Source organism: Brienomyrus brachyistius, chromosome 22 (genome assembly GCF_023856365.1).
Source record: "Brienomyrus brachyistius isolate T26 chromosome 22, BBRACH_0.4, whole genome shotgun sequence".
Lineage (NCBI taxonomy): Eukaryota > Metazoa > Chordata > Actinopteri > Osteoglossiformes > Mormyridae > Brienomyrus > Brienomyrus brachyistius.
The window spans coordinates 10,694,467-10,707,725 of record NC_064554.1 but is presented as its reverse complement, the minus strand read 5'-3'; the positions used below and the strand labels follow the sequence as shown (position 1 = coordinate 10,707,725).

General features: G+C 44.5%; 1 protein-coding gene across 1 annotated transcript; it reads left to right on the top strand.

Annotated features, from left to right (window-relative positions):
• The first annotated feature begins 8,937 nt into the window (after positions 1 to 8,937).
• igfals (insulin-like growth factor binding protein, acid labile subunit) lies at positions 8,938 to 12,231 on the top strand. Its single transcript, XM_048990989.1, has 2 exons — positions 8,938 to 9,080; positions 9,661 to 12,231. Exon 2 carries the CDS (start codon positions 9,687 to 9,689, stop codon positions 11,487 to 11,489), a length of 1,803 nt encoding a protein of 600 aa, XP_048846946.1. The 5' UTR covers positions 8,938 to 9,080; positions 9,661 to 9,686; the 3' UTR covers positions 11,490 to 12,231.
• The last annotated feature ends 1,028 nt before the right edge of the window (positions 12,232 to 13,259 follow it).

The following is a 13,259-nucleotide window of genomic DNA, read 5'->3' as shown; positions in this document are numbered from 1 at the left end:
CAATGGAAGGCAACAGGAAGGCCAGCAGTGACATCTGCTGGTCAAACAGGAATAGGACGGGGTCGACCCAGACAGATCATGACACTGTGTGACTGACCACCACAGGTGCTTCCATTAGGAATGAGGACAGCAGAGCCCTTTTAATGCCAAACAAGGCAGCACTACGAGGTCCAGGCTGATGAGAAAATCAATTTTCATTTTTTACGCTGGAGACACATTTCACAGGTTTTCATACATCTGCATTTTAATCGGTTTGGTAAAGAATTTTCAGATTCAGCCTTCATTAACACAGGCAGGTGTCTCCATCTGTCTCTTTCGCCACACAACGTGAAGATTGTGCTGTAACAACTGAGACTGGAGATCCTGGTGCAGACATTAGCGGACTGAGAGCCAGAGAAAACTATACAAAGCATGATCAAAAAAACATGGTCAAAGAACAAGCAGGGGTATCAGTGATCTGGAAGAGAACATACAGTAAGACCTGAATCACAACTGTGCTGCAGGGGTCTCTGGGATTTGTGCAAGGCAGGCCGCGGCCAGGGGTCTCTGGGATTTGTGCAAGGCAGGCCGCGGCCAGGGGTCTCTGGGATTTGTGCAAGGCAGGCCATGGCCAGGGGTCTCTGGGATTTGTGCAAGGCAGGCCGCGGCCAGGGGTTTCTGGGATTTGTGCAAGGCAGGCCACGGCCAGGGGTGTCTGGGATTTGTGTAAGGCAGGCCGTGGCCAGGGGTCTCTGGGATTTGTGTAAGGCAGGCCGTGGCCAGGGGTCTCTGGGATTTGTGGAAGGCAGGTCGCGGCCGCTGGGAAGGCAGACTGAATGCATTAATAATAGCAGTGCAAACCTCAGCTACCCTTTTTGAACTGGAAAGAAACCTGAGATAAAAATATGGAAAAAAGATTTGTCCTCACTGTTCACAGACATTTCAAATGGTGTTGAAATTGGTGGATATTATTAAGCAGGCTTGCACTCAGGCTATTTCTACGAGATGTATGGAGTATCTGCAGCTGGTAGCTGGGATGTCGCCTGTTCTTCAGCTGAATGCATCATACATACTGTAGTAAATGTCATAACTGCTGCACCTATTGGAATATATGCAGGCTGGAGAGTATGCTGATAAGAGACTCATTTTAATCAGAAAGTCAGTAAGCTGGTCATTTGATGATGTTTTTGCATACACATTTACCCTGTGCTCCCCTTTGTTCCAGTGAAGTCAGTATATACGCAGTCTGTGGTTTCTGTAAACCCTAAAGGAAGCTTTTCACATCAAGTCTCATGTTTTGTGTATGTTTATGTTTTTTGAAGCGCACTGCCCAAAGAAAACACATATGGTCTTTGTTCTGCAGGCTCAGAAATCTGAGAATATGGGAGAAGTTTATCTGCAGGGAAACCTTTCAAGAGAATCAGCATTTCTGATCCAAGTCATAACTGTTTGAACTGCAGAAAAAAACCACAAAGGAAACTGTGAAGGACGGTGGTTTAATGGGTGGGTAACACCACTGGTAAGAAATTATACAGTGGAACTTGCATTTTATTATGCTGTATTTTACAGGTTCATTGTGTGGAGAAAGTATAAAGTTTGCATGTTCTCCCTATGTTTGATCCCAGGCATCATAGGACACACAGACTGGGGGACACCCTGGACAGGATGCCATTCCATCACAGGGCACAGGGCAGGAGACACCCTGGACAGGATGCCAGTCTGTCACAGGGCACAAGGCAGGGGACACCCTGGAAAAGATACTAGTCCCTCAAAGGGCATAAGGCAGTGGACACCCTGGACGAGATGCCAGTCCATCACAGGGCACATACACGGTTGAAATACTATGAGCAATTTAGAGGCAGTGGGACAGTGTGCAGCTCTGTGAGATAGAATCTCTAAGCGTGCAGCTCTGTGAGATAGACTCTGTGAGCGTGCAGCTCTGTGAGATAGACTCTGTGAGCGTGCAGCTCTGTGAGATAGGACTCTGTGCCTGCTATTAGAACGTTGCTGATTCAAATCCTGTGGTCGGCTAAGTGATTTCAGCACAAGTCCCTTGAGTTAGACTCTCGCTGCTCTGTCAGCTGAATGTTGTTTTGAATAAAAGTGACTGCTAAATAGATGTGAAATTCAGAGATATTAATAAAAACAGTATATCTTTGGACTGCAGGATGTCACCAGAGACCCAGAAGAAGCGTGTGAGCTCCAGGACAGGACATCGGCTAATTAGTTTGAAGCTAATGAGAACAACTCGAAAAGCATACAATGTTATAACACGATCATGGTATGTTTCATCATAAGTGTAAAACCTGAGCAAATTAGCAATCTGTCTAGTTCTCATTTCAGTAGCCATTTGTTTTAAATTCACCATGAAAATCGCTGTGTCAGTTCACCACATGATTTGAAATTTTAAAAGCATACATCTCCAAACAAGCTACCCAAGCTACTTCTTGTGTATATTTTGGTGGATAAGTTTTTCAAAGCACTAGAAAAACATGCATAGAGACAGTCAGTCCCTCAGAACTCAGTAGGGTACTGCCTGTATCCTGTCTGCTCTCAAGTTTGTGGAGCGAGTCTCCGTGGGCAGCCAGTGGAAAATGCGTCAACAGGATATCTGAATTTTCTCTGGCACACAGCAAACTCAGGACCCTCAAATGTTGACTATAATTGATGAGATTTCCTTGCTTTCAGTTCTATTGACTCTATTAAGCATATATGTCTATCAAAGGTGACATGAGGTCATGAACATTCCGGGCCTAGTTCTTAGTGTGGGACCTTGCTGGCCAGCTGCTGTAATGTAAGAGCAGGCCGCTGGGTCCCGTCTGCTTTCCCAGTCACCCAGCTATCCCTTCGAGTCTCTCTTTGTTTGCAGTATGACGTTACCGTTATATCATTGCACTGCTGCCCTCGCTCTGCTCCCCATCTCAGCTTTCAGGTTTTTTGAAGCCGGAGGACAGCTAAATAGCCGCAGACCACCAACTTAGGCAACTGAGAAAATACAGATAAAACAATGTTTAACCTCATGTTCATTAAATTATGTTTTGATAGATGACTGACATCTGAAGGCAAACTAAAGAACAGGAATAAATGGTAAAAGGAATAATGAAGTTTCCCCCTCATCCGAAGTGAATTCCCTCTGACTGCCTAATATCCCTTAACATCCCTATTCCTAAAAGAAAAGCTTTACATAATTAGCAGATGCTTTTGTCCAAAGCGATTTTTGTGCAAAGTTTTTTTAGGGGGTCAGGAAGAAGGATCGGCACCCTGCAGTTATGGTTAAGGGCCTTGTCGAGAGTCCAACAGTAATATGATTACTCTGCGGGGATCTGAACCCACAACCTTCCAAGCTCAAATATATGGTACAATGAACAAAATACACCCAGTCATAGGCTGTTTTGTGGCCGCAGACATTTTGTTAACGTTCGAGGAGAATAGTCAGACTCGCAAAGGGTAACAGGAGGGACACAAGTGTAAAAGATGGCACCTAAAACAAAATCAATTTTCCATTTAAGGTGGAAAAAGTAATGTCGTCTCGCCAGTTTCGGTCGCCACCTAAGACACAGATGTCAGGACTGCAAGAAGAGTCACATAGCCCACAAAAGAAGGAGAAGTCCCATATATCAGACCCACCCCCCAAACAGATCAAAGGCATTCTCATGCTACCTCACAAATACGGGGATGAATGTAACACACACAATCAGGGTGCCAGGTCTTATTAAAAGGCTTGGATTCCTGTCGTCCATAAAATCTATTTTATTTGAAGTGTACCAATCGACTAGCAGTCCAAAGGCATTAATCTTCCTCTAGCAATGACAGGACAAATGTTAGTACTGAATGAAAAACCTTTTGCCACAAATACTAAGCAAGCTTTGATCTCCAGTTTCCTGCAAGGGATGAAATTGCTGCTGAACATCCTATTTTGCTGACTTTCCAGTTTTTCTGCTTGCAGTGGATCAGCAGATACTTTTTACTGGAAGCTCAGTCTTTCCAGGCAGTGCATTGCTTTAGGGTGGAATCTGCACGTAAGCTGAGAATCGCTTTTGCAGTAATCACATTTCGCTAATGGCAAAGAAAGCACAGAAAACTAGAAATACTTCATGATAAAGTACTCAGTGATGATGATGATGATGATGATGATGTGGGGCGACATGGTGGTGCAGTGCTTAGCCCTGTTGCCTCGTGCCTCTGGGACCACCATTTTTATCTCCACCCTGGCTCTATGTGTGCGCACTTTGAGTGCTCCCCCCCACAGTCCAAAAACAGGCTATAGTGAATTGGAGATGCTCAATTCTGCATATGTGTGACTGGTGTGTGAGTGTGCCCTGCGATGGATCGGTGCCCCATCCTGGGTTGTTCCCTAAGTTGTGTCAATAGACTCTGGACGCCAGTGACCATGCATAGGACAAGTGGGCACAGAAAATAGATGGATATTACAATAATAAGCAGGAACTATACACTCACAGCAGACAAGAAGAATCTTGCAGGCAGCGACTTGCTGACCTCTTTGAGTCATTTTGTCTTCCCACATCCTGCAAGCTTTCACCATGGCCAGCCCCAAAACACCCCCAGCCACATTTATTTACATAGCAACAGTTACTAATGTCTGCAGTAGTTGAATAAAGATGCCAGCTGCAAAGGATGCAAGCCAGATGGAAGAGCACATTTTGTATGTGTAATAAAGAATATATGATAAGTACAAGGTCAGCTCTTTACAAAATGGTTAAGGAACTCGACTTCCAAAGAGGGCTGTACAGGTGTACAGGACAGTGGTGCAAAGATAGCTGCTGTGATATTATCAGGAGAGGGTGGCTGTTGAGCTGTTTCTTGAAGGTTAAGATCGAATCTGATGACCAGATGTGATTTGATAACTCCATCCACCATCAAGGAACCATATATGAGAAACGTCTAGAGTGAGACTTAACATGTATTGTGAAAGTAAACAGCATTTTTTAAACCTGTGTTTAATCTCTACACCAAGTTCTGCTAGCAGAGAACCATTTCTTTCAATGCATCTTCCCTTACACTATGGTCAGAGAGAATTCCATTTTTGCTCTTTCCTCTGCAGCACAGATGAAATGTCCAGGAAGCGTCTTTAATGGTTGTGTTCTGGGCATCTGCCAACTGCATGACAGCACTTGCAATACCGACAATCCTAGTGGAACATGTTTTTATCCTGACATGTTTTCCTAGCTGTTTTGAGGTAATGGGCTTTTCTACCTGATGATTTCTTGTGTTTTGCTTTATAGTGCGTCTTGTTACAACTTGTTCAAGATCCCGGTACACAGCTGGAAAAACAGATTTCGGCAAAAGAAATGAAAAGGATATTAAAAGGAACAAGACCCTGAGGTCAACCATAGAAGGTCAGGAACACAAGTTATTAAATATGTATGAAAAACCTGGGGTAGGAAATCCTCTCTGAAGAATCCATTGTTGACAATTCTAATATGCTTTTTTTGTGCTGTGAATTCAAACAACTTGAGATATATTTTGAAAGTCCTCTGTTTATGTTGAATGTGTTTGATTCCAATTTGTTTCTCATGAGTCACTCTGGTCCTACATTCGTAGATGATATATTATATGCATGTATGATTGTTCTCCAAACAGACCATATTCTCGTAGCCTCGCCTTCTCTTCCTTCTCTCCATCCCTGGGTACTCCATGATTGCCTCCATCATAGACCTGAGAGCTCCAGATGGTCGTGAACAAAAAGGCTACTCTGGCAGAAATCACAGGTAATTTCAGGGCTTTTTATGGGAGAAACGTGTCATGACACAGACTGCATTGGGCTGTGCTGCGTATGGAGCTGTGTAGTAACAGATCAGACTCATAGGAGTCCCTTTGTTGGTTTGTACCACACAGGATAGCCTTCTTTCACATGTTGCATTGATGAGTCTTAGCTGCCCAACACCCTCATTAATGGTTTCTCCCTCGTCAGACCCTCTTGGTAGCTACTCCCCATGGCCGACAGTGGTTATTGGTTTCTCCCTCCTTAGACCCTCTAGGTAGCTACTCCCCATGGCCGACAGTGGTTATTGGTTTCTCCCTCCTCAGACCCTCTTGGTAGCTACTCCCCATGGCCGACAGTGGTTATTGGTTTCTCCCTCCTCAGACCCTCTAGGTAGCTACTCCCCATGGCCGACAGTAGTTAATGGTTTCTCCCTCCCCAGAGCCTCTCAAAAGGTACTCACCATGGCTGACTGTGAGCTTCCTACATCAACTATGAGTACTGAATGTTAGCTTACTGTCTAATATTTGCCAGACCTTGACATGCACTGTTTTAATAGTAATTGGTACTTTATTGACCCCATGGGAACATTCTCTTTACGTATCCCCTACCTTGCTCTCTGTAGGTAAGAGTGCGCTGGCTGTGCTATGGGCCTTGCTCAAGCACCCACAGACGTGCTGCGGTTGGGCTTGAACCAGCAAGGTTCTGGTCACAAACACAGAGGCACTGTTACAAGTATTTACCACACAATTTAACCTTTATATCACAAATGTGTACTTGAGTAACAGTTAGTTCAATTCCTGACTATATCGACATTATATAATTTATTATCATTGTTGTTAGATATAATGCTTAGTCTATGTGCAAGATGTAGAAATTAAAATGCACTGAATGTTTTTCCCTATGTAAACCTTATAGGTCTGTATAAATACATTCATGAAATTCCACTTTTTTCAGCAAGCATATTTATATCATTTATATAGGCAGAAAGCATACTTATGTCGCGATTCACTTTGCTTATCCCCTCGACCTCCACGGATCTGCACAGGACAAGTGGGTGTAGGAAATTACGGAATGAATGAATGGACAAAAAAGCACTGTGTTAAACTTAGTAGGAAACATTTATTCTTGAACATTCCCTGTTATTTTTATATAGAGATTTACATGCTGAGATTGCATGCTGAAAGCAGCGTGTGGCTCAGTAGCTTTGCAGTCAGTGCCGGCGGCCAAATGACCGCAGCTCAAACGCCTCGGCCTGCAGATTGATGCCGCCACTGGGCTCTCAGTGAGGCCCCCAGTCGCTCCAGGGCGCCCCCGTGCTGGCTGATCCTGCGCTATGATGCCTGCTTAATTGTCTGTGTGTCTCATGGAGAACAGGAGGGGGCAGGTGAAAAGACAATGTCCCTACAGGGACGTATGAAGTAGCACTATTCCGCTGAGTGTCAATGTTCAGAATTTCTGAAGGTCTTTGGACTCTGGGGCAAGTATTCTAACTGGTTAATGTTTGAAAAAAAATTAAATATCTCAAGATTTAAAAGAAACAAATGTTGTTTGTGAGCAAATATTGATAAATGAATGTGCGTACATCTACTGTGCATATAACCCATATGTCATGCAGAACAATTGCTGATCCAGTTCCAGCTGATTTTGAAATGCATGGGATTATTTAGCTTCTTTATCCAGAACAATGTTTCAAAGTCCAACAAAATCTCCGAAAGCGCGGCCAAAAAGTCAGCGAATGTCATTACAGACTCGCTTCTCTGGACATGGATGAATGTTGGAACTCATTCAGCTCTGCAATTTCCACGGAACAAATCAAGTGAAAGGACTTCATGTAATTCAATACACTAAAAGATTACTGGATTAATTTGTACTTTAAAAATCAATTCAACCTTTTCATTCTTTTCAGACTAAAAATAATGATGCTTTTTTTTACTACAATTTTTTTGTTTTGCAACCTGTTCACAACCCTAAACTTTTCTTTGGAGTTTAATGTAACTATGTTATATATGAAAAAAGCAGACTGATACAGATGAAAGTAAGACAGGCAAATTACTTTCTGTACAGTTTTTCTGTGTAAAGTCGAGGGATACCCTGCTGACTGCAGGAAAATGGATTACTGAAATATGCAAATATTTTGGTTTGCAGAGAATAATCCTTGCCCTCAGAATTAAAGGGGTAGTGAAGTACAATTCATTACAACGAGACATTTGTATCAACACCATCCTTCCAGAATGAAGTCAGAATTTCTATGCAGAATTGCAGGAATCTCAAAAGTACTGAAAGATAGTGAAGTGGAGAATGTGTTATTCCCAATCGCTTCAGAGACAAGGTCGGGCCCTTGAGCAAGGCCCCTAACCCCAATCGCTTTAGAGACATAGTGGGGCCCTAGAGCGAGGTCCCTGACCCCAATCGTTTCAGAAACACAGTGGGGCCCTAGAGCGAGGTCCCTAACCCCAATCTCTTCAGAGACACAGTGGGGCCCTGGAGCGAGGCCCCTAACCCCAATCGCTTCAGAGACACAGTGGGGCCCTAGAGCGAGGCCCCTAACCCCAATCGCTTCAGAGACACAGTGGGGCCCTAGAGCGAGGCCCCTAACCCCAATCGCTTCAGAGACACAGTGGGGCCCTAGAGCGAGGCCCCTAACCCCAATCGCTTCAGAGACACAGTGGGGCCCTAGAGCGAGGTCCCTAACCCCAATCGCTTCAGAGACACAGTGGGGCCCTAGAGCGAGGCCCCTAACCCCAATCGCTTCAGAGACACAGTGGGGCCCTAGAGCGAGGCCCCTAGGCCCAGGTCCAGGCCCGTTCTCTGATCCACACTCATACATTGCTTTAAATAAAGGAGTGTGTTCAGTAAGTGTAATGCAAACGTGGTCTGGAAATTAAACTGGATCTCTTATGTACTACCTATGAACTAGGTAGTACTCTCTGTATACTGGGGGTTGTGAATTGTTGCAATAATATATATGGGAACTGGTAAGTATAAAACCAGTGACTTTAGGTGAAGACTTAATTCTTGTAATTGTTTTTTTTTCATATTTAAATGTTACTGGTCAAAATTGAAAGATCTAATGATGGTTTATTTTATGGTTTTTATGATTTTACTTACAATATAAAAATATATAAGCGTCTGACAGATGCAGCAGCATAGCTGCTGAGACAGAAGTAGCAGCAAACCGTAGAAGGTGCCACCTTCACATGAGGAAGTGAAAAGGTTAACTTTGTAATAACTGTACTTCAGTGGGGTTGGGCTTCGCCTTTTGGCAGGACGGGGACAGAAGGCAGGAGAGTCTGGTATGTTCCTCCTGCACCATCCCAGTCAGTCATTCGCTGCCTGGTCATCTGCTCCAGACTGTGGAAAAGACTTCAAACAACAGGTAAGAAACACGCACAACGTTTTCATGTAAAGGGCTTGTTACTCCTAAATACTTCAGAGACATTTTAGAAGTGCACTTAGTGTTGAGAAATTTTTCATGATGAAGTTCTTTCTTTTATCTTTGTATTTGTAAAAATACAAATAAATATCCAAATAAAAGAACATCAAAGCATAAAATGGTAATTCTTTTGTTATTTGCAGTAAGTGAGCTGTGAGTCTGTAGTACGGCAGAAACGTGTTTGTAGCTGGTGGAAATTTCCTGAATGGGCATATTGGGCATTTTAATTTGTGACCAATTTCTGTTACGCCAAACCTAACAAGCTCTGTGCAAACATGTCATTTGTTAAGATGCGAAGTCCTACCTTTACCATTTTACTATTTTAATAACTTGACTTTAAAGTGTAAAAATCTAACTGTTTATCCTATATATAATAGCTATATAATAGCTAAAGACCTAAAATTTTAGAAAATATGTGTCCTGAAGTGTGACTGTTTCATAAGTATTATTGACTGAGAAAATGAACAGAGCCCTTCATTGCTAGATGATTACTGGTGTGTGATCTTGGTACTTATTGGTGCAGAGCCTGCCCTGCCCCCCCCCGCTGGGATGCCCCCATCTGTACTGCTGCCATTGTGGGCACTCGGAGCGCTCCATGTGCTGCTGACTGGCGCCCTGGAAGGTGGCCCCACCACGGAAAAGCCTATTGCATGTTCCAAGAGCTGCAGTTGCATGCATGATGACTACAGCTCGGACCTCAGCGTGTACTGCAGCGCCCGCAACCTCACGCAGATTCCTGCCGACGTGCCGCCGTCGTCGTGCTCACTGTGGCTCGATGGAAACTTGTTCACCGCTCTGCCTTCTGGGGCCTTCAGGGACCTCAGCGAGCTGGATTTTCTGAATCTGCAAAGCGGCCAGCTGTCCACCGTTGACCCCCAGGCGTTCAGAGGCTTGCGCTCATTGGCATACCTACACCTGGAACGCAACCGACTACGGTACATCCCCGCCCCCCTCTTCCAGAACACCCCCAACTTAGCTTCTCTCAGCCTTCACAACAATCAGCTGTTGCGCATTGAGGAAAGATCGTTCGCTGGCCTCACCAGCATGTGGCTGCTCAATCTTGGCTGGAATTCTCTGGTTGTGCTGCCCGAGAATGTTTTCCAGGACCTGCACAATCTCAGGGAACTGGTACTGGCGGGGAACCGGCTGGCCTACCTGCAGCCACAGCTCTTCCACAACCTGGCTGAACTGAGGGAACTGGACCTCACAGGAAATTCCCTAAAGGTCATCAAGGCCAACATCTTCCTTAAGCTGCCGAAGCTGCAGAAGCTCTACCTGGCCCAAAATCAGATTTCCACTGTGGCCCCCCGAGCGTTTCTTGGCTTGAAGTCCCTGCGCTGGTTAGACCTCACCAACAATCGACTTTACGCCCTTCACGACGAAACATTTCTGGGTCTACACAGTCTCCATGTCCTACGGCTCTCTAACAACTCCATTGTCAGTCTACGGCCAAGAACGTTCCGTGACCTACAGTACCTGGAAGAGTTGCGTCTCAGCCACAACAAGATCCGCATCCTTGGGGAGAGAACATTCGAAGGCCTGGGCCACCTAGAGGTCCTGGAGCTGGAGCACAACCTGGTGTTCGAGGCTCGCATGGGTGCCTTCGCAGGATTATCCCATGTGGCTGTGATAAACCTTTCTGGAAGCTGTTTCCAAAGTCTGCCAGACCAAGTCTTCAAAGGCCTTTCCAAACTCCACAGCCTCCACCTGGACAAGAGTTGCCTCACTAGGGTTACTACCCAAGCATTTATTGGACTAACAGGACTTCGCCGCCTCTTCCTTCAACAAAACAACATTTCCGTGGTGGAGCGCCAAAGTTTTGTGGAGCTTCAGGGCCTCCAACAGCTGGACCTGAGGTACAACAAGCTGGAGACGCTGTCCTCCCATACTTTCTATGGCCTGAAGAACTTGGATTACCTGCTGCTGTCGGGAAACCTGATTGGCCAGATCCCTTTGGAAGCTCTTCATCCGTTGCAGCATCTCTCTTGGTTGGACATCTCTGGTAACCAACTTGAATCTTTGCAAAACGGCACCCTGCAGCTTCTGCCCAGGCTTCGCTACCTGAACCTGAATAACAACGCCCTGATCAACCTTCCAGCAGAGTTTCCCGATGGCCTAGGTCAGCTGTGGTTGTCAGGCAACCGCTGGAGATGCGACTGCAGCATAAAAGCCCTGAGAGGCTACATCCTCAGCAAACCCCATGTGGTGCCCCGGCAAGTGGAGGTCCTGGCAGAGGGGGAGGAGCCTCACACTATGGTCACCGTCTACAACAACATCACCTGCATGAGCCCAGCGACCACAAGCGGCACCGACCTTCGAGACATCACCAGTGAACATTTTCATGACTGCTGAGTCCCTCTAGGGACATTTCAGTCTATGCTGTGGAAAAAATAAACAAGTATATCACATATATATATACATATTTAACTAGATCCTGCAAATCATTCTATTCCTGTTTTTTGTTAATTTTGACTCTCTTCTAAGAGTTTTTTTAAAACCATTCCTGCCTAGTGTTTTTCTGAATTCCAGTCCGCTGGACTGCACTTTTGTTCACTCTCTCTGACCTCAGCTGTTTGCGTTTTATCCATTTCTGCTGCCAAGACAATCAGACACAGGTGAAGATCACTGACCTGCCTTCTTTACAAAATCCAGTTCCAACTAAATGAGGACTTTCAGCTACATTCGCAAAGCAAGCCCATTTCCACTTCATTCAAAAATCCAAAATTACACTGTTACAAAATTCTCTAATTTATATGAATGCTGTTCCAACATAAATTATTGGACACACGCAGTTCCTTCAAAATTTGGGTATTGGTTTATCTTTTTAAACATTGTTTGTTTTTATCTGCTAATGACTGTTACCCAGATTGGGTTGAGCTCCGAATCTATGCACTGGGACCACAAAGCTATAATCACTGTTTCACACTTTTCTGTTTTCTGCATATTTACAGTTACATTTGTGTATTGCTTAGTACCGCATTATTATTACACCATTATTCAGAACAATACTGTAGTGTCATGCATCAGAGTTATTTTCTGTAACAGTCGCCTTCTGTCTATATGACATTAACATAAAATATCCAAATCAAAGGTATTATTTTCTGCGTGTGTGTGTTTTTAATTGTCCTTTAACTTTTCTGCCAGCGCTACTGAAGAGTGAAACATTTACATGCTTTTGTTTAATTTTTTTTTCCTGTTTCACTGAAAGAAACTTGGAATCGAGGTTATGCATGTTCCACTAGGAACGTGAAGAAGACTCTGGCTTTTTCAAAGACGAAGGGAAATATATCAAATCGCACTTTAGGGATTACAGAAAAAATATAAAGACATGATCCTACCCAAGAACCCCCTAGCCCTGTACCCCCCTGAGGGGGGCGGGGGCTCCGGGCCTCCAGTGACCCTGACCAGCGGTTCGAAGATAGAAGGGTATCCAACACGATTCACAAAAACATTTTTTTGCGTATATTTAATCTTTCAGCAAAACAGAAATACATTCACATGTCATTCGACAGTAGCACCTTATTCTGGTCTTTGACTTTTGGCCTTTCGGAGGCTTTGAGGATATTAAAGTCCTTCCACTTATTAGCGGTGGGCATTTTTATCTGCCACGCAGAAAGCGGTTTGCTTCTCTGAAGCTCACATTTCCACTGAGCCGGACCCGCAGCCCTGGCGTGTGACACCACACCGCCATGGTTTGGAACAGAAATTCTCAGGTTAAGTAACGACAAATAAAAAAGCAAATCGATCGAACATCACACTCGCCTCATACAGGTGTCACAAATCTACCAGCAATGAGGTTACATGCAGTACGGACACAGTGAAGGCGATCTTCGGGAGTGGGGCTTGTCGTTTTTCATTTGATAGTCAGGGTGTGGCCAAAAAATCTCCAGGATTTTTTATTTTTTTTAATCCATTTCACCTTCACTCCTCGCGCAGGACACCGGAGAATCTGCGCACTCTGACCACCAAAGAACAGCAAAAATTTGCTATGACAGTCATATGCTATTATTGTTGATTATATATTATTAGGTAACAGAAGTCAAAGATGATAAGAGCTTCTTCTGGACAAACAAACAAAAAACAAAACAAACCTGGGGGGTCCACAGCGTGCAATCAGACAAA